General features: G+C 39.5%; 1 protein-coding gene across 1 annotated transcript; it reads left to right on the forward strand.

Annotated features, from left to right (window-relative positions):
- Positions 1-1,098: 1,098 nt before the first annotated feature.
- On the forward strand, positions 1,099-25,221 carry LOC146310636 (RAS guanyl-releasing protein 1-like). The gene is made up of 17 exons (XM_084742250.1): positions 1,099-1,380; positions 2,502-2,680; positions 9,319-9,424; positions 12,107-12,169; positions 12,255-12,386; positions 13,390-13,543; positions 13,719-13,892; positions 14,723-14,839; positions 16,646-16,921; positions 17,315-17,395; positions 18,516-18,620; positions 18,800-18,909; positions 20,477-20,621; positions 21,453-21,489; positions 21,881-22,012; positions 23,444-23,766; positions 24,104-25,221. Exons 1-17 carry the CDS (start codon positions 1,247-1,249, stop codon positions 24,236-24,238), a joined length of 2,403 nt encoding a protein of 800 aa, XP_084598376.1. The 5' UTR covers positions 1,099-1,246; the 3' UTR covers positions 24,239-25,221.
- Positions 25,222-25,516: the final 295 nt, after the last annotated feature.

Genomic DNA, 25,516 nt, shown 5'->3' on the forward strand with positions numbered 1-25,516 from the left:
TTATGAGTCACACTATCTTTGTATTCACTAGTTCCTCATAATATATGAGAACATTACATGTGAACTTCCGCAACAAACATTTAACTTCCAGTTGTATGATTTTAGTCGACCTTTTCTTGACTATGCCCAAAAACCACCAAACACCAGACATGAAGCAAAATGCTCCTTTTAGCACTCTGAATATGTATTTTGCACTTGTATTAATTTTACCTTGATGACTTTCTTATTGTCGTTATGATTTCATGTTCAGCAGCCTCAAGAAGCAGACAGGTCACTGCACCGATGTCATGTGTGAAAAGACCCAAAATGAGCACTGTAAGTCGACTAATTGATTACTATGAACAGTTTATTTCTACAGCATGTGTAGGAATGATTCTGTCTCAAACTTTTCGATCAGTGTAACTATAAGGCCAGAGATTTACTTGCTTTAACTGTACATCATGCATCCATACACATCATGGCTGTCACGCCATTTGGATTGATAGCTGTCCACATCCTCAGAAATCAGTGCTGCCCATATGTGAATGAAAAGGTGTGGTTAAACAGCAAGTATGTCTCATACAAGGTTTACATTGTGTAAGAGCGAAACTCTGATGCAGCAAGAGGTGATTCCTAGGTATCCAATTAAACCTGTCAGGTTTAACACATTAATTTAGATTAATTAAAAAAAAAAACGTTTTAAAAAGTGCAAATCTACACATATAACTGAATATAACTGAAAATTTAGGCTAAGTGGTGGGCATGTATGTTCAGTACAAAAAAAAACATGTATTTGGAAAATGAGTATCTGAAGATTTAGAAATAAAACAAGGTATTGATTTCTATTGCCACCTTTATGCATGTCTATTCAATGCTTTACTTGTGCACCACAATAATGAGTTTATCATCATTTGGTGGCTTTTCCAAGCATACATTGATATATGTGTTTGATTGCGATTAAATTCCCCACCCCTTAAAGTCTCAATGCCTTCCTTGTGCCACCCCACGAATATTTCAGCTCCGCTCCTGGTAACTTATTGGTTAAAGTTGTAAAGTGTAAACCTGTAAGAACTCGACTTTTGACGCAGATTGCGGCGACTGGTGAAAAAGCAAAGCCCACTCTGTGTGAGTGACAAGCCCGGCATCACCACGGCCGCCCACTCTCAGACAAGCTGGGTGACTCTTAATTGTGTAACGTTCATTGACGAGTCAGCACAATGCTGCTGAGACCGCGGAGGCGCACTTAGCCGAGGAGCACAGCGATGAAATGCTCCCATCGAGGAGGACACAGATGGACAGCCTAGTTCAGCCGCTCGTCGCCCAGTACCTCGCCATGGGATGCCAATCAAGGGAAAACCAAAACGAAAGTGTAACGTCGGACGAAAAGGCAAAAGATGACGCGTAAGTCAGACAATCTTTTCATGGTTGTAAAGAAGAGTGGCAGGTGGGGGTTTTGGCGTAAATGTGCGCACTTGAGCTATTCAACAGTTGATTATTTCACTTATCAGGGCCGTGTTACTGACTGTTCTTTATGATAAATCAACAGTCAAGTGCCTTAATTTGTGCATTAAAAGTGCGTAAAAGTGAATTGATGCCAGTCATTATTTTGCGCACAAACGCGCTATGGGTTAACGTGACTTTGTTGTTACTTTCTCACCTGCTGCGCTTAAACTGCGTGTTTCGAACAAATTCCTTCTTGTTTACGGGTCATTCAACAGTTTAAAGTGGATGTCCGCAATCAGCCGGTATTTCCCTAAGTCATAGGAAGGAAATGAGAACAATGAATAGCAAAATCACAGGAGGGGGGTTCTTCTTAACTTCAAACAATGGCTCCATTTTTTGTGACACTTACACACATGGTTTCATGGGTTTCATGCCTAACAATAATCTGTGGTGGTTTCATAAGATTATGGGTTGTAACAGATGTAGGGGAGATCGGGGGTGGTTGTAACACTTTTTGTTTGAGCATTGGTACGTTAGTAGTTGTGTGTGCCAGATGTCTCACACTTTGATACACAGTACCCATATTTGTCTACTACAAATAAAATTCAATTGGACAAATACTACAAAATTAAGTAAATATCAATACAATGAGTTCTGTTGTTATAACCTATCCCACTACAGAGGTGAGCTGTAACACTAGCTGGGGACAGATGTAACAGTGAGATACAATTTGCTGAAATAAGACCCACGCTATCTAATTAATGAAATAACTTCATTGAAGAGTAAAGAAAAAACAGGTTTGAATAAAGAATTTCAAGTGACAGAAAACGCTTTGTGTGTGTTTAAACTATATTCATGAATGTGCATGCGTCACTTCTCCCATGAGCTCAAAAAGGAAATGGTCGTGTACCATATTGATGCTATAGCCACAGCGCTTCTCTGATTGGTAAAACGGACAGTGTTACAACTAACCCAGTGTTACAGCTACGTCCCTACATCCTCATATGCAAATAGAGAAATGCTCATTTTCATTACAACAAGCCCTCAGTCTCCCCCTCACTTCCCTTTTGTTTCTCAAGGAGATCAACTCCAGGATGCAGTTCCAGGTCTAGAGTTTCTCCTCCAGGCCGTCCTCACAGGTTCCACAAACAACCCAGCCCCGCCCAGCCTGCCCCCAGCAAATCCATGATGTCCCTGGGACACCTCACCAAGGGGGCGAGCTGGGAGGAGCTCATCCAGGCCTGTCTGCAGTGCTTTGGTAAGTCCATGCTGACCGGCCTTGGCACTGCTCGACTGTTGAGTTTGACGAGCTGGAATACTGCAGTGAAGTGTGCAGCAGGTGTTTCTAGTCCATGCTTGTGTAACACTGGAATCTTTTTTTTTCAGGTTTGACTCATGCTTTTCTGCAGTACTTGTCTCTGTTGTTGAGAAACAATAAGATAATAAGCCTCAAAGGCAGGAAAAACATGAAGTTGCGTGTATGTGGAATCATAGGGTACTGTAGTTCCCCAGAAGTCTTTGTTTTTTTCCACGTTTCCTTCAAATCTCAAACAAGTTCGGGCAAACCTTTAAACAAAAGGAGTGGGAGGCTCTGCATTTGAAAGTTACATGGATTTTCTTATCATGGCTGCATTTATTATTATTGTCACATGGGCATTTATTTTTTTAAGAAGAAATCAGTCGGATTTATGCTTTTCAGTCTGATTTTATTTTTTGCTAGTGTGATTTGAAAATGTTGAAAATATGAGGTGATGATTGCTTGTATTATATATTTTTTTAATGTTTCTGGAATAGTAGGCTGCAGTGTATTTGTAGATTAAAGGGATAGTTCGGGGGTTTTAATGTGGGGTTGGTTGAAGTACTTATCCATATTTGGTGTATTAGCTAAAGTAGATGGCGGTCAGCACACCCCAAACCAACCAAACAGCGTGGGTGAAGTCAGTAATTTTATGTCGCACAACACGGGAATTATTGGTTTCCTGTTTGTTTGTATTATTGTGTGACTTCAGCGTTTTAAAAGGCCATTTCAGATTCAGCAAAATCACACAATAACACAGATAAAGTTACTGTGTTAGACCAGCAACTCCCATGTTCTGCGAGTTAAAATTACTGACATTACCCATGGAGTTTGGTTTGGTTTGGAGAGAGCGATGGCTTATAAAATGACAGTTTCCCATCAGAAAAGGCTGTCTGATGTCCAAGTAAAGCTGTGAAAATATTTTAAATATAGTGTCCACTTAAAGTGATGTTGATTTTTTTTAGGTGGATCTTTTCTAAGTGGCTAAAATACCTTTTGCTGCTGTGCATTGCTTAGCTTCTGTGCTTGTACTCCTTTCTGCTTCTTCGTACTGGGGGCGTGCTGAACGGCTTCTACTATGTGTAGTACACTGACTATTGATGAGTACCTCATACAATCCCACATTAAATAATCCAAACTGTCGCTTTAATGAATCAATATTAATATTTTACTGTCTGGGAGATATATAGAGGGTGTTTTAAATGAAAAAAGGAGCAGCAGTGATTGAGTAGGCTGTAGTTGGATCAATCAAGCAAAGATCATTGGCTTCATCAAGTTGTCTGGAGTGCTCTCAGAGTTATGGTGATTGCGTTTCTGAAGAGACAAGCTTTCAAATTGCCGTTGCCTGGTTACACAAATGGAGCAAGAGCAATGGAGAGGTGTTACAATGGGCTGCACATCAAATGACATCCCATAACTACATTTATCTGTGGAGAGGTAGAACAGGGCAGTAATGACAGCCTGCTGCTCATTTCAGATTTTGCAAAGGAGGCAGAATTAATCAGAAGAGGCGTTAAGGAACCCCATAGTACAGTATCGTGCATTGGTCTGAGTACTTGCTTAAATAGAAAAAATAATTTCAGTGTCACTATGCAAAATGTCAGATCCATATCCACACATGATGGTATCTCACCGAGTACAGCGTGTTATGACTGGGGTTTTCCTTGAACAGCTTCTCCTGATAAAATGGAGCACAGTCCTGTACGTCCTGGCCCACATCACAGGCGAACCCCTAAGGTCCACGAGTCCTGCCACCTTTTCAAATGTGAGAGTGCACGTAAGAGTTATTTGAAGGATTACCTGATGGCAGCTTCAAGCCTGGCTCAGCCGAAAGGTCAGCCTCTCTAACAGTGGTCCTCAGATGCTGACCAGCCTTTGAAATGCAGAGCACTATGAGGTGTGGATCAATAGCTGCTGACATCATCACTGTCTTTAGACCACACTGCACTGGGTTTCACTGCATGTTGTAGTCTGAACATAATATTCATTAATATTTATAATATAATCATTTCAATTTCATCCATATTATTGGTTGCTTTAGGCTAGCTATTTCAACCTTTTCTTTTAGGTGTTCCAACCTAATTATCCATTATTCTGGGCTTACTTTGTTAACTGTTCCTTTTTAGCAATTTCAACCATGCTAACACTTTAAGCTAATTAGCTGTTTCAGCCATATTATCCATTACTTTAAGCTAACTATTTACACAGCTCCTTTTAGCAGTTTCAACCATATTATCGATTACCTTAGGTTAGTTATTTCAGCTGTTCCTTCTGGCTGTTTCAACCATACCATCTGTTTTTCTAGGCTTACTTTAACTGTTCCTTTTTAGGAATTTCAACCTTACTTTAAGCTAACCATTTTAACTGTTGCTTTCAGTTATTTTAACCACAATGTCCAATTATTTGAAGCTAACTATTCCAACCCTTCTTTTTAGCTTTTTCAACCTAATTATTTAATACAACTATTTTACTGTTGCTTTTAACTCTTTAAAAGTTATAATGTCCATTACTTTAGATGAAGTATTTCAACTGTTTATACATAATTACTTTTACATAAATATATAAACCATTTATTCATTACTTTTAGCTAATTATTTCAACTGTGCATTACTTTTAGTTATTTTAATCACTTATAAATTACTCTTAATTATTTCAAACTCGTGTGGTGCCCAAGTGTTCACTCAATTATTTTTTGGGCTTTTGCCTTTACCGCTGCAGAGGACCAGCAGCCTCAGTACATGCTACCAGCTGAGCCATGGGAGCACCTGGATATCTTTTTTTAAGTCAATTTGTGAACTTCTATGTCATAGAATCAGCTCCTCCACAATTTTTCCAGCAGCTGCAGATACCCTCTGGGGTGCAGTACCCCTGATAGAAAATGCGCTGAAGTGTAAATTCACACAGTGTTAAACAGAAAAACTGTAACATAAAGTAACAGTGTGTCCTGAATATTATATAGAAGTTATTTCAGAGCACACAGAGATAAACATCACCCTGCATCTGACCTGGATTCCTCTAAAACAAAGAGAGCATCCAGTCTGATGTGCTCTGTCAAAACAAGGAAAAGCGACTTGCAGGCTTGGAGCGGCTGATGACTAAGATAGATAACCTTACCACCGAGGCACTGTGTGCCCTCGGCAGTGTTTATCACCACACAGTATCACACAGTTGCAGTGTAGCGGGCAGCAGCTTTCCTAATTTTCCAGTCAGGAACAGACAGTCCGGAGAGGATTTCCTCTCGCAATTAACCCTGCACGGGGAGGGTTAGTGGTTGGAAAGTTGTGAAAAAAAGGATGGAGCAATTGTTTACCTGACAGAGACTCATGACTTCCTGTTGTGCATTTGCTTTAGGTCTGACTTTGGCAGATTCACACCTGATTGTTACCACGTTTTGAACTAAAACATGAGTGTACATTAGTAATGTTAGTAAAACAGGTTTATTGCTGCATGTACCACACATCAAGTAGAGGAAGAGAAGTGAATATTAATTAATACATAAATCTGCATCAAAGCATTATCAGACATGTCATTTTGAGTACTAGACATTGTTTCACTAGTCTGTTTTACTCGTGACGGATGAGGTCATTGCCATTCACTGGGTTTAGGTGGTATAGTGGCTGTGTGTTACAAACAGAAACACACCCCATGCAGGATATGAGGGCTGGATTAGTCAGCTGCGGCTGGAGTGGTGAGTTGCTTACAGATAACAAAGATTAGAAAACATGTTGCCATGGTGTCTGAGGTATTTCCAAGGTGATATGGTTTGAAAGTGGGCCCACAGACGCTTGATGTCCTTGATGGTGTCAAGATACTGGTGAAGCTTAAAGGGAAACAATGCTCAGCTTGAGAACTCACTAATTTTCAGCAAATCTGTTCACTTTCTGCAGATTGTAGGAGGAAGATGTAAACAGTCTCAAATTTCCCACGATATATGAATAATATTTTTCAAAGATACAATTAAATGCTCTTCCTCTGTATGTTAACCTCTAATTCACTGCATGTAGCAGTGGTTTTAAGTTTCCCAGAAGATAAGTGGCGTGTTATTCACTTAAGTGGACAGGAAAATGTGTTTTCTGCAATTATAGGTCAGATCTGGTATTGTGACGTTACGTAATATTTTGTACACACGAAGTCCCTTTTTTTTTTTTAAGCAGCTGACAAGAAAAATGTCTCACTCCTTGGGTCTCAAGCTGTGAGTTGTGGTGTAGCGTCAGACAGCCAAGAAGAGGAAAGGTGGTCTGGTCACAAAGGGAGGAAGTGAGATATATATGCAAGGAGGAAAGAAGCAAAAAAGTCAGTGAGACAAGTGAGCCGCAGCGGTTCTCACATTCAGAGGAAAAGACAAATCTTGCATGAGTCTGTGGATAGTATGATGAAATGTTACAGTGTATGCAGCAGCTGGTGTTTTACCTGGTTAACGTAACGCTTTGTTGTCAACTGAAGGAAATACTGTTTCCATGTTCCTATGGTTTTCACTAGTAACAAATCAGAGTTATTCAGTTAAGACAAGAGTTACATATATTTCTTAAATTGTCTCCACTCCACATTTTGGACCAGATGTGGCTGAATAGGAGATGTTTCTCACATTTTTTAGGATCGCCTTAAATTACAAGCAGAACCAGACTGATATATTGATTTGATATTTGCCCTATTACAGCTACATCAGTCTATATTGGCATTGATGTATATGTGCCAACTGGACAACTTTATTCTTTTGACAAAACACAGTGTTTTTTATTTATTTATTTTTATTTTAAAGGCAGCCTTTTATGTTCATTCAACTTTTTTCTTAATTCAAGTTTAATATTTAATATTTTCTTTTCTATTTGTGTTTATTTTTATTCATAGTTATTTATAATTATTAAAAAATACCAAAAGTTCACTGTTAATGCCGTGATGTAATTTTTGGACAATTAAGTTTATTGTTAAACTATAAATATCCCATCTCCATTTTCATATCTTTGTCAGATAACTAATATCATTATTGACATTTGCCCCAAATATCCAGTATCAGTCAGGCTCTAGTCTACTGGGAGAAGATAAAAAAAGGAAACAGGGGAAATCCTGAACCTACACAGACAATTTGAATCAGTTGATTCTTGGGAATATGTCTCTCAGGGAGTTGGGGAAAAAACAAATTATATTGTTTAGAGTTCTTGTCTTAATAGCCCATAAAATGATTACAATAAACTGGCTTAAACCTCACCCATCTACCTTGGAACAATGGACCCAAAGACTTAATGTGATAAAATGCATGAAAAATAAAACCTTAGATTGTAATTCTGATTGGACATTTATTTAAAAAGATGGTCTCCTGTTATAATGTACCAGGCAAAGTGAATATACTGTCAAAATTTAACTGGATAATTTGAGGTTATTGTGAAAATATTTGCAGCCTCTTATGTTTTTGTATTGCCACTTATTTTTTATACCAATAGTATTTGTGTATGTTAAGTTACGTGAGATTTATCAGGGATAGATGCTAACATTTTTAAGCGCTGGCCCCATGCGCCACCAATCCCCTAAATTTGGTGGCCCAAATGTAACTATAGTGCATGTTGCTTATATTGTCCTGACAATCTGACAGCAAACTGGGCAGATTCATATTAGACAGCTGAAAACAATACAGACTCGTAGCCTACAGTACATGATGTTTCGACATGCAGCTCATGAACCAGGTACAAACTATAAAAGTGCACAGGATTATCAAATTGCATAAACTCTCCCAACCAATGTTTTCAGTAGTTTATTCTTTTATAATGCAGGAGAAGTTTTAGTAGGCCTCTACGTCTTTACATGTTTCATTGGCTGTGCAGTGCTGTCAGAGACTATGCAATATGTTGCTGTGGAAATTGAGGGAAAAAATGCATTTAGTATTGTCTGGTATAAGTGCCTACAATTTGCAACCGTAAGCCTACTGTAAGATCACCACTCCTTTTAGTCCATATGCAGTAGCTCTTGAATCCAATTTTTAGCAATTTACTTATGAAAGCTGCCATTTTCTTGCTATTTTAAAGTCACACCCCTTCACCCATAATGTACACAGACTATGCTCAGTCTCATATCTAGACATCCTAGACTGTGTGCCATCCACACACAATATGTGCCTATTTAAGACTCTTGCTTTGTATTTATATTTGATATATTTATTATATTTATATTTATTTATATTTGATATATTCCATGTTTGTATTTTAGATATGATGTGTCAAGCGCCGCTGATTGTGGTTTGGTAAAACCACCTAAACAAGTTGTGTCACTAATGCTTTTATTTTAATGGTAGAATCAGTAGGACTTTTCTGAGCTGTTCATAAATGCGTAAGAAGGATGCCAGATGTCAAAAACTAATGTTTTTAGTTGGTAAAGTGTGGTGAGCACTTAAAATAATGAGAGAAAATAAGGAAATACAGGCAGAGGCGAGTGTCTCTACAGATACAGGCACCACTAAACACTAGAGGGTCATAAGTGATGACTGAAAGGGATTATATTTACATGAGTCTATACATTACTTTTTGGGAAAATGTTGCATATTATGCCTTTAAAGAGAGAACATGTTTTCTTGCAGTAGACAGTTTGTGTTTGTACATATTGTCTTGCAGACTCAGATGGCGGTGTATGTGGGAGCAGCCACCTGTTGAACATCAGCCTGACCATGCACCGTCACCTCATCTCCTCCAGTGACCTGCTGGACAAACTCACCACGCTATATCCTTTAAACAGTCCGACATAAAGCCACAACCGCTATCACAACACAGACAGATGATTCAGGCAGTGCATCGGCCAATTTTGAGCACCAAATGTAAGATGGGACCGGATCACTGGCACTGCTGTGTGCTGCTTTCCTGTGGTTGTCAACAGCAACAGGCAACTCAAGCTTGTACTTGGCTTGCAATTCAGCCTGTAGCTGTCACTGTAAAATGTGATAGGCAAGTGGCAGTTCATGTTTACTCCTGCTGTCGGTTGCTTTAGACCTTTTACATCTCAGTCTGTGTAAATTTACTTCACTCCGGGCCCCGTATCCCATGCATTCAATAACATGGAGGGAGTTTATTACCAGTGTGTATTTGGTTTGATTCTTCCTCTTTCATTTTCGCCTCTTCGCACCTTGGAAAAAGCATGTTTTTTTTGTTTTTTTTGTCTCGTGACTTGAGTGAAGGGCCTGTAATCTCTGCATCAATTCAGGAAACAGCAGTGGCGTCACAAAGCCTCTCAGAGGAGCCTACTGGCCTGGGCGAACAGCCTTGGGGTTTCAGGTGTTAATTACCTCTGCCTCTTTCACATACAAGTCCTCTTCAACTATATATAAACACAGACCCTCCATCTCTTAAAGAGGCCCCTGCTCTCACATGAAACCCACGTCAGAGCGCTCGACGCCGAATGCCCCTCTGCTATTTTTAACCCTCTCATTCTGAGCCGAAGACCCAAAAGGATACATCAAATAAATTCAGTGTGTGGGTTAGGATCAGGGGAAGAGACACAGGGGCCATTAACAGCCTTCATCACAGTCTGGCCTTGGGATTGCGTGGGCTGTTCGTCTGCTCCCATGACGCAATTAGCCTTTTTATGTGCATCACTTCACGCTGATTTCTGCCAATCGAGAGCTATAGTGTCAGTCTGTTTATAGAAGCTGCTTCGTATAATAAGGAAATGCTTTTGTGTGCACTGTACATAAAGTAATAGAAGAAGTGTTTTTGTGGTCAAAACAGAAGACAGAGCAGCCATACTAATAAATAATTACAAGACATTTATTAAAACATCTTTAGACTCCTGCCAGTAAACAATGCACTCTAATCAACAGTTGTCCCACAGTATATGAGGCAGTGATTGTGTGTTTTCTTTGTACATTTTGTTATTCACTGACTTCTGTATGCCAGAATGATTCAGTGATGCTCATCAGAGTTTTGCTTCATGCAGTCGCCTCCTCCCACATCACCAAATGCCACTTCTGTTCGCCTTTTTGTTTAGTTGCTGTTAGTTTTTTATTAATGAGTAGTTTGCACAAAAGAAACTCTGCAGTCGTATCAACCATATGTTCATTATTTACCCACCTGTCCTGAACAATGGTGAAAATCAGCTGATTTACTGACAAGCTGTTTTCACCCAAACAAGTGTTGAATACCAGCTTTAAAGCTACTACAAGCAGTTTTTATCCGGTTACGAAACAGTCTGAGTTTATTACCGATGCTTCTATATGACCTACATAAGTAAACAACAGCATCAGAGAGAATATTGGCTATTTCTATACAGTTGTTCTTAATACCTGCCACCGGGTCAGATTCTCCTTGCAATCAGATGAAACAAGTCTGTGTTTATATTTTCCCAGACAAAGTTACAGCAAGGTATACGCTAGCCAGTTAAAGGTTTTTATTCAGATAATTTTTTGATGTTATAATTTGTGGTTATGGTAATGGAAACACTACCACTTTTTCTCACAATGTCATCCAAAATCAGCACAATAGAAAAGTTCCTTCTAGCAGCTTTAACTTTCAGACAGAATAGCTGCATTTACATGGACCTTAATATTCCACAAGTAATCAGAATAATAGCCCAATCAAAATAAAAGTCCCATGTAAATGCTGAATCTGATCATTTTGTCTCTGATAATCTTTCTGGACATGTCTGGGGGTTGGTGACTTGTCATGTCAAGTTTACGGGAGGGACAGGAACATGGTGGTAGCAAAACAGAACCGCTTTTTTGTTTGAAACCTTAAAACATCTCAAGATGCTAATATTGGTCCCAGGATGTGATGTGGGTACATCTTGGAGATACTGGTTGGAAAACACTTCTTCTTTGTTTACTGGAGGTTGGAAAATCAGGACCAAGTTATTTTCTGATTAATGCTTTGGGAGAGACGATGAAATGGGACTCCCACAAAAACACTTCTGTAAGAAAATCACCGTGATTAAAAAAAAAAAAAAAAAAAAAACTGGTCCTATCTCAACCCTGAAGAATGACTCTCATCCTGTTCCCGACAGTCCACAGTCCACACACGTCATGCACTGGTCAGTTAGCTGCAACCAGCCAACAAAGCAGACGAGGGAGAGTAGAAAACAGTTGAAAAAAGACAACAAAATGGCTAACATTATGTTCAAAACAAGGAAAAAAACAGTGTTAAATCATATTACAACTGCATATTTATATATAAAAAGCTGGTCCATTCTAATTATGATTTCAGTTCCCAGAAATGTGCTGTGGGGCATCTACAGACAAGTGCTTTATCAGATCAGATAATTTTATTTAGTTTCCATGTAAACAGTTAAGTTATTATTCTAATCAGAATGATTTCAGTCAGACTGAAGAAATAATAACGTAGCTAATAAAATCACACCTTAGTTTGATTAATGATCATGATCAGTCAACATCAGCTCCTTGACTAAAGCTCTCACATTTAAAACAGCGCTGGACAACGAGCAGCCGACGGAGTGCCAGAGGATATGCTACTTCATCAGGTCAGTTTGACACATGTTAAGAGTCTAACCTGTCTAAATTTTAATGTTCTGTATTATGTCGTGTGATGTCTTCTCTGACCTCCAGGCACTGGATCCAGGAATTCTGGGTGATGTTCCGATTGCACCACAGCTTGTCGGACAGCCTGGAAGAGTTCCGGGAGCTGATCAGGGAGCACGGACAGGAGCATCTTTGCTCTCTCCTAGAGACGAAATGGATGTAAGTGTTAATCTCTGACCAGCTGGCAACTGAGACATTAGGCCTTCACAACTTCATCAGTTGTTTGTTCAGTCAAGGAAAATACTGAAATCAGTCACGATCAAGAATACAGACTTTGAACTGTGTGAACAACGTAACTTTAAGGCTGCAAACGTTGCGTCAAAGTTAGATCAAAGAAGATTTATGTTACAGTTTGACAACATATTTACTGTATTAGTTACAATATGTCAAGAATAACCTTCTATGCAATATAATGAACAAAGGAACACTGCTTTGTTTTCTCAATTAACTAATTGATTGTTTGGTTATAAAATGCCAGAAAAATCCATGTCTGTCACAATTTCTCAAGGCAACAAGGCAACATCCTCTAAATATCTTGTTTTACCTCACATCCCCAAATCCAAAGATATTGAAGTATCTAACATGTTGCCAATTAGGGATGTTAATGATTAATCATTTATCAATAAATTGCCATAAAAATTTAACTGATTAAATTTGTTTTAACCGACAAGACCCCATTTCACATTGTTTTGTTAGATGCTGCCAGTCATTGAATGAGAACAGGCAGACAAGCTGTTATTTTGAGAAAAAAATAATTATTTTCTATCTTGTTAATTATTAATAATGAATCTAGTATTGCTTATTAACATGTTCAAATATTGGTTAAGGAAATACATAAACTGTGCCAGTTAATTTTCTGTCAATCCACTAATCATTTCAGCCCTATTTCAGATCCAAACTGGACAATTCTTGGCTGCACCCGTATATCAAATGGACAATTTAATGTAAATGCAAAATGTACATGTACTTATGGGTGTCCTGTCAAACTATGATCCCCATAATCAAGGAGGTTAAGGAATAATGGGTATTTAAATAATGAGCAACACCAAACCACATTAACATGAGTCTTTGCGATAATGTCCAAAGCTTTCATTTTCCAATTTATAAAATTGCATTTGCTGATTGAAATTGTGGTTGTGTTATGTTTGATGGCATGCTCTAGAAATGAGCGGGACTGGTCGTGGAAGGCCAGCCAGAAGATCAAAGCTAACAGCAGCAAAAAGAGGAAAGTCTCTCTTCTTTTTGATCACTTGGAGCCCATTGAGCTGGCTGAGCATCTCACCTTCCTGGAATTCAAGTCCTTCTGCAGGATATCAGTGAGTCTACATAATAAAAAATCATTTTTATAGCTCATCTTTTTGCACATTGGTGATTCGTTTATTTGACATGCATCTCTGTGCCCTAAAAACCATTAGGTGTTTCCTCCCCGGGGAAAATGCCTCACAGTTTCCGTGCAGCACTTCATGCTCATCTCTCTGCCCTCTCTGCCAGTTTGTAGACTATCAGAATTACATCCGCAACTGCTGCATGAAGGACATCCCCGTGATGGAGCGTTCCATTGCCCTGTGTAATGGTATCTCCCAGTGGGTTCAGCTCATGGTGCTGAGCAGGCCGACCGCTCAGCTGAGGGCTGAGGTTTTTACCAAGTTCATCCACGTGGCCCAGGTAGTGGTTCAATCAGCCCCTCATTATCACGCATGCTGTTTCTGTTCTTCATTGAGCAAAAAAAAAACATGGAACTATATTTGACACATTTCCTCTTTGTTTGAAACTACGTGCTACTGTTCACACACCACACCTAACTAATGACTGTCTATTGTCACATTCTGAGCAACACTATAGATGCTACATAATTGGTAGTTGCATAATGCATATTCACAGAGAGCTGGTAATGATTCTCAAGAGCTCTGCTGCAGGCTTTTAGCGTATCAGAAGATTTTACCAATAGAAAAATACTAACTGAATGCAACCTAATGGAGCCATCAAGTGGAACACACTTACACACTGAGGAGTTTGTGGAAGTGGAAAAGAGAGAAATGACTCGTGAGCGTAGTCGCTGATCAGGCCTCGCTTGTTCAAACCACTCCAATGTGAAGCTGCATGCAGCCTGCTGAGAAGCGAGGCGCTGGCTTAAGGGAGCCGTTAGGCAGGCTTGTACTCTGGAGGACCTCTTGCACTGTAACACTAATGCACCAGTCTGCTGCTGCTCACTGCTGTCAACCTCAAAACCCACGGGTGTGGAAACGAATTTCACACCATAATGCTCCAGTGACAGCACGAATTAGAGAACTGAAAAGAGAGGGAAAAAAAGCACTTCCAAAAAAGAGTGAGATATCAGAGCACAGTAAGAAAAAGGCAACAATATAAGTGGCTTATGTAACTGCAGTGTTGTGGATTATATAACCAGGGCTACCTGGAACAAGTTTAATTGTGCGTGTTTATACGTGTGTGCCTGGACTGACTGATATGTGTGCTTGTTTGTGTGCGTCCACCAGAGTCTACATCTTATGCACAACTACAACACACTAATGGCGGTGGTGGGAGGGCTGTGTCACAGCTCGATCTCCAGACTGAAGGACACCACTTCACATGTACCCAGCGAGGTCACCAAGGTAAATGACTCCAACTTCCGTTAGATCCAGCTGACAGTAGAGCCATAACATCTTCTCCAGGCCTGGAGTTTCACCAGTTTGGGCCAGGAATCTGAAACTCATATTGGCTTTTTTATTCTATTTATTCAAATGTCCTTTTTTTATTTTCATTACTAACATATTTTCAACATACTTAAAAAAAATACAGTGCATTTTTTTATGCATTAGTTAGCTGTACATTGGACACAAACTCAACTCTTCTGTCACTTTGAATTGGACTTTGAATTACACCTGGTGAAAACGGCTCCTTGAGTATTGTCAGTTTTGTCTGTGCACAGAGTATGTGGTGAAAATTCTAGTTCTGTCACGTAATTGATCATAAATGTCTACTCATAACTTCCTAAACTACTCTGCCACTGTGTTTACTGATAGAGAAAACAAGCTACTCTTTGCTGCCCATAGAAAATCAGCAAATTGTAACATGCAGTCCTTTGTGCATCCAGTACATTTTTTAATAAAGTTGTGTTTTTATTCAGTTAAAATGGGGTTAAAATTGGTGTGAACCTTACTGGACCTTGAGTTGTCAACTTTTTGAGTGCAAAAAAACCAAATGCCAGAGCAGCAAAGCAATCAAAACAGTGGTCTTAAATCCATAGAAATAATGTAATAAACTTCACTTAAGGGTTATGGATGATTTTAGTTTTATTAGATTTTTTACTAATTTGTTAACGCATAGTACAACAGCACTGGATCTGTCAGAGGTCAGTTTATATAATGACATCCTAAATAGCGTGCGATAAATAATGAGTTAGTATCTCAAAATATTAAGAAACTTTCTCAAAATAGACATTGAATAATAATGATAACATTTCTCATTATTTTGAGACAATAACTCATTATTTTGAAAAAGTTTCTCATTATAATGACTTACAGGATCGTTTTTTAAATTACGTTGGTGGTAATGGGTTTCCATAGTGAGAGACAGTGCATTCAGCAGTGCAGTGAAGAGGAGACAGCGCATATAAAGCAGATCTAACCGTTTGTCTCTGTTAACAGAGCCTCCGGTCTGCAGTGCAAACCACAGAATTGTAGAGTATCATCAGGCTTTATGATCAAAGAAAGTTAAATGTGAACACTTCTGTCACATGCTCCCTTTATAACACTCGTCCTGAACACGCTGCCTCTTCTTCTGTCTGTAATAGTTAAAGGGATAATCCACAGGCCTTCTATTGCAGAAAGAAAATAGTTCCAACTTGAATAAGGTCTTAAGGTCTATGGATTGTCTTGAGTAACCAGATCATGGTTTATGGAAGGAGATTCTTGTTTTGAATTTTTTAAATGTAATTTTTTGGTCTTTTTGAGCACCACAGGCTGAGTGCCATTTAGCCACATTATATGAGAGAGAAGGCAGACATCTCTTATTGCTGGTATTTCCAAAACTCTGCAACTCACACAAAAAAATCTAGATGGATAAACAGCACTGCAGGCTAGGGGAAAAGTATGTATTTATGATTCTGGGGTGAACTTCCTTTAAATATCCCGTTTTTCCAGTGGTTCAGACCAGGCTCGGAATCTAATCCACCACTGATAATGTGCACAGCATTTCTCCTGATGTTGTCCAGTCAGAATTTGGTGTCTACAAGCCATATTTATAGGAGAGAGAAAATGGCAAAATCAGCTGGGGCAGTGTGTGCGGGGCATCAAGGCTACTTGAGAGGCATAAGGCCAAAGTGAGAGAGCATGAGGACCATGGCTGTCATGCCTACAATGAAATTCCTGCCCTGGCCCTTGCATTAATCATTACAAAAAATTGTCTTCACTCCTCAGGTACTGAACGAGATGACAGACCTGCTGTCCTCCTGCAGGAACTATGACAACTACAGACAAGCTTACAACAGGTGTACAGGTTTCAAAATCCCTATCCTAGGTGTCCACCTCAAAGACCTGATTTCGGTCAATGAGGCCATGTCAGACTATGTAGAGGACAACAAGGTGAATGTCCAGAAGCTCCAGGCGCTCTACAGCCACATTAATGAGCTGATCCAGCTCCAGCAGATCCCCCCTAGGCTGGACGCTAACAAGGACCTTGTCCATCTGCTGACGGTAGTGCAGCTTTTCTTTTTAAATTGTTCTGTATCTTCATGTGATTCACTGGATTGTATTGAAGGCAAGCACAGATGCAAATGAGTGCGCTACAGCATGTGGATTGTCCGCGCTTGTGTGGGTGTGATGAGAGTCTATGATCTATGAGTGTGTGGGTGACGAACTGAGTGTGAATGAGAGAGAGTTCAGATTGCTGTATTGTTGTGTTATCTGTGTGCGATGCTCTAATCGTACTTGAACGACAGAATGCCCATGAAGAGATAATAGTTACCCTGTGACCTAATTTTGCCCTTGTCAAAAACATGTTTCAAGGAGAAACATCTACACATACACAGCTCTTTCTCTTTCTGTTTGTCTCCCATGTGCTGACATGTGTTGTCTCCTTTCCAACAGCTGTCCTTGGACCTTTACTACACTGAGGATGAGATCTACGAACTCTCCTACACCAGGGAACCCAAGAACTGTAAAGCACCTGTGAGTTAAAGAGGCACAAACACTTAACGTTTTTATCAGTGCAATATAAATTACAAAGAGACATAGGACAACTTGTGAAAAATAACATTAAAAGAAGATATAGAACTGAATGGTTAAAATATACACACAATAGGACATTAAGACAAGTGCAGTACAGTACAACAGTTCATATTAAACTGGGAGGGTGACTTTGGCTAGTGTTAGTGTTCCCCACATGTGTGCTCTTTTATTTCATGTCTTTGAGAGATTGCAAAATAGATGCCAAAGTCCAGACTCATGAAATGCCGAGCATCGCTCTTCTCAGAGCGTCCTGCACGCTGCTTCAACATGTAGAGAAACAGAAAGCTTGACAGCACTAGTTACGGTTGCTAACCTATGATTGGACGGTTGGTGTTTGGAGGCGGTGCTCTGGCTCTGTCAAAACCCACCTACCAGCACCTCTAAAGCGCACTTTAGTGCAACATGTAATGTCTGATTTGTGTAATCTGTACAACAGGTCTAAAAGGTCTAAAAACTTTTTGAGACAAGGAATTGTTGCAGCACACAACAGTTGTAAATGGCAAGTAGTCTTTTTACCGTTGGACAGACCCAGGCTTGCTGTTTCTCCCTCTTTTCCAGTCTCAATGTTAAGCTAAGCTAACCAGCTGCTGGCTGTAACTTCATATTTAGCATATAGGTATGGCATTGGTCTTAATTGTCTTATTTAACTCTCAACAAGAAAGAGTATAAGTGTATTTACCAAAAGTTCAAACTATTCCTTAGAGCATCACATCTTTAATAATTTTATGTGACTTCTAGCTTGTTCACAGGCTAGCTGGCTCCCACTGTTTCCAGTATTCAAGCTAACTGACTGCTGGCTACATATTTACAGACATGAGGATATCATGTAGTATCAATCTACTCATTTAACTCAGTGTAAGGTCCAAAACTTAATTATCCGTCCAATCATTACTCAGCGTATACTCAACGTATCTGACTCTGCGCTAGCTCATGGTGTAGCTTCTTCCTTTGATAAACAGGTCATGAATAGGTTTAGTGCAACAGATTTGCTCAGATGATATTCTACATGTTTATCTGCCCGGTCAGGCTTGTTTTTAATGACTAATTAATTTTCTATTAGCCAGCCACCCCCTCTAGACCTCCAGTGGTTGTGGACTGGGCATCAGGAGTGGCTCCTAAACCTGACCCCCGAACCATCAGCAAACATGTGCAGAGAATGGTGGATGTAAGTGCTTCCTTTTTTCAAGTGTAGCCTCCGCATAGCTACTCAGCAATGCTGTTATATAACCATAATCATTTATTTTAACTATTCTTCTGGATGCTGCCATTTTGACAGCCCCGCTCTTGCTGCTATTGTTCACTAATAGTCGAGCAACAATGGTGTTTGCCTCTTGTCTTTCACAGTCCGTGTTTAAGAACTACGATCACGACGAGAACGGCTTCATTTCTCAAGGGGAATTTGAGAAAATTGCTGCTAGCTTTCCGTTTTCCTTCTGTGTCATGGACAAAGAGAAGTGAGTGTTTGACAGGTCACGCACTCGGTTCATTTGTGACTTCAGGGGAAAGGAAGAAAAAAAAAAAGTGGTATTTGTAGTGATGAGTGTAGCAACAGGAAGCTTATAAAATAGCTGCAGAGCTCACCCTAACCCACCACCACTACATTTTCACTGTTTTATATCTCACGTCCAGTGGTACATGATGCTCACAAACCACAGACGCACATGTGATTTCTCATTTTAGACCCTGACATGAAAACCACCAGAGTTGAAGTTACTGTTTTCACATTACACAATGGCAAAGTGGTGTTGTATGTGACAGATGGGTGACTGCAGGCATGCATAAATCAGGTCGAACCAAACATTAAAATATGTTCCTATGTTACTTATTTGTTCATATAATAAAACAAAAGAGGTGAAATGTACAATAACATAGAAAATAAGGCATAGGTGGGATGGAAAAACCCAGAGGGCTTCTTTGTTGTAAAAGAAACCCATTGAAATTAAAGACACCTATACTGACACAATTTACAAACAGACAAGTGCTTAAAAAACTAAAAGAGAGAAGAGAATATGATTCCCACACAGCATACTGAAAAGAAAAAGACCAAGGCAGAAAAAAGAAATAAAAACAAGGATCACAATTACATGTGTTTGGAATGTAAATAAATCTATTTACCTTGTACGGAGAAAAAAGTGGTGTGAACAATGTGACTGCAGAGACTTCTGTAGTACTGACTATATATACGATCAGATTTAGTGTGATAGCTGTATGTGAGACCTTGTTACAAAGAAAGGAAATGGGGAGTGAATTATTAAGAAACTGAAACACAGAAGTACCTATCTGAAGTTTATTAATACTGACTATGTGAAACATCACGAGATTTAACTAATGGAGCAATATGAGCACTCCAACTAAGGTTGGTGACCATTCTTATACATTTTATTTGTAATGAAAATTTGGAATAGAGACTTGTTTTATATGTGCTTGCTCATACTATATTGCCGTAAGATATGAAAGGATAAATCGCAAATTAAGATATTTCTTATTTTTGTTTTTTTAAAACTTAATTGGACACATTAGAGATGTGATTTTTCCAGTTAAACTGATCATTGATGATTACAGGAGTTACTAGTAATTAACATTGGAAACATATTTGCATATTCTTAGTAATGAGAATGGTGTGATGGTGATCTGATAGGGTTCTATTTTTAAACCTGAAGATCATATCAGCACTTTTCTTTTACATTACTGGATAATTATTAAATAAATATTAAATGATTGATCTACATGATTGTTAATATGGGTTATCATCCTATGTTCATCTTTATCTGAAAGAAAAATATTGGTATCATCAGCATATAAAATGAAAAGCACCTCTTTCTTCTTCATTGATGTGTGTATTAAATAAAAGAGGACCAGTATGGAACCTTGTGGAATACCACTTTGCATGTGCATGTATATTATATGATGTTAAGACCTGAAAATGTCTGTCGAAATGCTTGTATTTCCCATGCATACTGTAGAATTTACTGCTTCATTTCCTCTGGTAAATCATGCTGTGTATGTTTTGTGGTTGTCCAGGGAGGGCCTCGTCAGCAGAGAGGAGATCACAGCCTATTTCATGCGGGCCAGCGTCATCTGCTCCAAACTGGGTCTTGGATTTGTCCACAACTTCCAGGAGACCACTTACATGAAACCCACCTTCTGTGACAACTGCTCAGGATTTGTAAGTCCTCACACAAGCTCAAGGATGACACTGTATGATGAAATATATCAACTGAAAGTAGAAATACACTGAGGTAGAGATGTCATTTACAATGTAGCTGCGTAAAAAGTAAATAAAAGCTTGCAGCTCCTAAAGCCAAAAATGAATCTGGATGGAGGGCTGTGGGCCAAAAATAAATGTAGCTGTTGCATGAAATTACATCACATTCAAATGTACTATATATTATGGAAAATTTACATTCTAAGTCTAACATGAAAGTTCAAAATAAGTAAAGCACTAATACTTTATCTGCTTAACAGTAACTGCATTCGTTTCAAGAAATTAAAAAACATCCATATGCTTAATTTGGGGAGCATGAATTTAAAACAAAGACGGAGACTGTAAAGTAATCCTTTGTAGATGAAGACATTTTGATAGAATTTAATAAGGAAGCTTAACAGTGTTGTGTGGTATACTGCCGTAGAAGTCAGATTATGTACTTTCACCTGCACAAAATATTCTTTCACAGCCATTATAGTGAGGATTTTACTGCACTTTCAAAATTAGGAGAACAAAAGCGTGAGTTTGTCAAATGTCATGGTGGGACAAAACAAAAGGGTGCATGGGCCAAATGTGGCCCGAGGGCCCGAAATTTGATAAATGTGGCCATAAAAAGTAGCAACAAAAGCCATAAATAATCCATAAGAGTAAATACAAATTCAATTTAAAGTGAATTAACAAATTAAAACAAGAATATCTTGATATAGTGCTGGATGAGTGTGCCACAGTCTACTACTTTTGCTGTTGCTTGTTTATATTCAGTAATGTTTTTCTCCATATTTGTTTTCACAGTTGTGGGGTGTCATCAAGCAAGGCTACAGATGCAAAGGTAATTATTGTACGCTATTTTGTGCCACATCTATCTGTGACCAAATGTCAGTCAGTATCATGCTTACACATGAGGAGTGGTACACAGAGTGTCTTGTGGGGAGCAGGTAAAGTGAAGCTATCATAAGAAGGTGTACTGTGGTTTTCTGTGTTGCACACAGCTAGCTGAACCTTGCAGCACATGAAAAAAAGAAACAGTCTGCAGCCAGAACCACAGTTTTCCCCTCCCCCATCCCTCAAAAGATCTGAGAGCTATTTGTTTGCCTGACAGTAAGCATGCAAAGCTCTGAGAACTGCATTTTGCAGAGCAGACACTGTTCAAAGAAAAGTCAGTTTGTCGATGTTCGACTAGTTCCTGTTCTGACATGTTTGCGTTCTTCTGGCGTTCGCAGATTGCGGGATGAACTGCCACAAGCTCTGCAAGGACCAGGTGGCGTTTGAGTGCAAGAAGAACCCCAAAGTGACCAACGCCATCGACAGTCCGACGCCGAGCTCCACACCTGTTACCACAGGCACCTCAGAGGGTGGGTTTGATGATGAGCGATGGGGTCCATTAGCAGCACAAACAGTCCCATTGACACACCCACACTCACAGTATTACTCCGCACTCAGTCACAACAAACAGACTGTATTTGTCTTATACAAGTTCCCACAGAGGCTCACTCTCACCTGAAGCATGAAGACAATAACACTCATGTAACATCAGCAGTCATGTGCCATCTGGTGGCAGAGACTCTCTCAGCCAAATGTTCATCAGAAACACTAAACTGTTATTTCCTGTAATCACTGCCTGCTACACTGTGCAGAAAACAAAAAAAGTCAGAATTTACATGATTTCACTTCGATTTGCTGCAGCTTAAATAAAACAAGACTAGAGCACAGGGGCTATTGTCTGGGTGATTTCCCTCCAGCTGTTAGGAACCATTTCACTTACAGTAATACTGAAGCTACCCACCTGCTGCAAGAAAGAAACTATATTCAGAACAGAACTTTCGATTTTACTTGACATTCAAGACACATCTCACAAACATGTGGGCCATATTAACACAGCCCCTCTTCAAATGAGTCTTTGTGACGTGCTATTTTGTCATATGGCTTCTTTGATTTTTTTTTGTTAGGTACTGAATTGAGTAATTTTGTTTTGTGGTCATTGATTGCTTGGACGTTGTGACCTTGTTCTCCTTTAAAGAATAGTTTAGCCGTAGTCAGAGTGTTACTTATGGACTGCTATGGACAGGGTCGGCAACAAAATGTATTTCAGCCACGTACAAAAGCCTCAAGTGAAAAAAAATAATATTAGTTTAAGTATACACTATATTTAGAATATTTTCACCACTTTACTGCGCCACCAGACAGCATTTTTTGATGAGAAACCACTGCTGTACAAGTCAACTATCGCTCTCCAAACACAGGAACAATCTGTCATTTTATCTTGCGGACCATAGGAGTTGCTGGTCCAATGCTGCCCTGATATTTTAGTTTGTTTGTGTTACTGTGTGACTAAAGTGTTATAAAATAGTTTGGATTCCTCAAAGTCACACAATAACACAAACAAACTAAATGCTCGAGGCAGCAGTAGCCCAACAACTCCTCTGTTCTGTAATTATTGATTTCGCCTATGGAGTTCGGTTGGTTTGAAGAAAGATTTTTTTTTTTTTAGGTGGACATTTTTTAAGTGGCTAAAATACCTGCTGTTGCTGACCCCGTCCACAGCAGTACATTGCTTAGCTTTCATGCTGGTGTTCTTCTGTCTCTTCAAACTGGAGACATGCCGACTAGCGTCTACTGTGGTTAATACACTGACTACTGTTAAGTACCTCATACAACTGCAGTCTGAACTATTCCTTCCTTTAAGACATGATAAAAGACTGAAAAGTGAAAAGTCAAGTTATTTACAATCTGCATTTTCCATTCGTCTCATGTAAAATAATTCCCAATGATGGTGCACTCTCCAGGTTCAGAAGAATGTCCTTTCCCTTACCCGCCAGCTGACAGCAAAGACTGGAGCCCAGAGTCTCCCGTCACCTCCCACTTGAGGCCTCAGAGGGTCCACAGTGGCACCCAGACAGAGGGTCCCCATCTTTCCTCTGCTGCGGCCCCTGAGACCAGCGCCCCACAGCCGTCTTTGCTGGTCCCAGCAACACCCACCCTCACCTCCTGCCCCAGCCCCGTGCCCCAGAGAAAACAGCGACACTGTGCCAAGTGGGAAAACAGAGTGTCTGTTGTGCCTAAGGAGCCAGAAGAAGAGAGCAAACCCACCTATGAATCTCTGGAATTAGTGAGTGTCAGGACTAAGGTTGCTGAAAGTATCGATACTTTTTTGATGCCACATGTTTAAAATTGTATTATAGCGCCATTAATTATAGTATCAAACATACAAAAGCTATAAAAAGTTCTCATTCAAGAACAGGTCAGTCTTAATTGTCCTGCTTGTTTTTTTTGTTGATTATTTTATGTGCATAGGACTTTTTTGTCATGGTAGTGAAGGAGGTATCACATGTAATTTCTTTAATCTATCATTAGCAAAGTTTAAAATTCTGGTATTGTGATATGCACAGTACTTAAATGCACCACCAGTTACTGTTCATCATTCAAATCTCTTGTGTCTTTCCCAGGACAACCAGAGGCTGCAGAAAACCAACGAAACACTACGTAGGAAGCTGAAGGAAGCAGAGCGCGAGGTGGAAATACTAAAGACACTGCTGAAGAGGCACGCCCTCCACCCTGTGGAGGAGGACTCCTCCTCCTAAATACATACACGTACACACACACTGGAGCTCCTCCAGAGAGATGATGCTGCCCCCGTATGGCAACATGTATAAATCTGGAGCCAGTGTTTTAACTTATTGGTCATGAAGAGTGCAAGTATTTTACCAGTAAATAATGAAACCCAGGCAGTTTGGCATCAGATGCTATGAAGTGCGATAGAATGCATATAGCCAGTGTTGTAATGCTTAACGCACACAGCCAATCAAAAAAAAGCCAATCAGTATGTCACCAGTAATGAAGTTAAGGGGATAGTTCATATTATTTAATGTGAGGTAGTAGGAGGTGCTTACCAAGAAAGAGTGTGTTCCCTACAGTAGATGGTGTTCAGCTCACCCTCAGTTTGGAGAAGCAGGAGGCGCTTACACTTCAACTGCATGCTTCATTTAGAATATTTTCACCTCTTCATTTTGCCGTCATGCAGCTTTTTCCGATGGAAAACCACTTTTGTATAAAACCAAATATTGCTCTCTCCAAATCAACCACACTCCACTGGAGAAATTAGTCATTTTACCTCACAGAACATAGGATTTTCTGGACCTGCTGTCTTGATTAGTTAGTTTGTCTGTGTCATTGTGTGACTTGGGTGTTTTAAAACATTAGTTCAGACTCACCAAAAGTCACACAATAACACAAACAAACTAATAGATTGACGCTCCGGAAGATCAGCAACATCCATGTTCTGTGAGGTAAAATTACTGTTTTTGCCAAAGGAGTCTGGTTGAGTTATTTATAATATACTTATAATATATAATGGCAGTTTCCCACAAGAAAAGCCTGTCTGACAGCAAAGTAAAGCTGTGAATTTTTTCTAAATATTATACACATATTTCTTTCAGATCTACCTTTTTAAGGAGCTAAAATGTGTTTTGCTGGTGACCCTGTCCACGAGTATACATTACTCAGCTTCCATGTTGGTGCTCCTCTCTGCTTTTCCAAACTAGGGGCATGTTGGCAGCCATCTACTGCAGGTCTATCTACAAGTACATCATACAACCTCACTTCAAATAATCTGAACTATCCCTTTCAGGACATTTTTGAGGTGTGTATGGATTTTAAAGCAGCTACAGTACACAGCACAGATAAAATGTAATAAAAGGCTGTAGTGTTACATTTAAAGTGAGCAGAGGCAGCCTCTTTGCTGTATTCTGCTGTTACAGCAATTAGCATTACTCATTTTATGTTGTGAGCCATGAAGAGTAGGCGGAGTTCCCTTAGTTCAAGGTAAATAAACATGACAAAATATTGAATGAAGGATTGCA

The sequence above is a fragment of the Lutjanus erythropterus genome, chromosome 18 (genome assembly GCF_056507025.1).
Source record: "Lutjanus erythropterus isolate fLutEry1 chromosome 18, fLutEry1.hap2, whole genome shotgun sequence".
NCBI lineage: Eukaryota > Metazoa > Chordata > Actinopteri > Lutjaniformes > Lutjanidae > Lutjanus > Lutjanus erythropterus.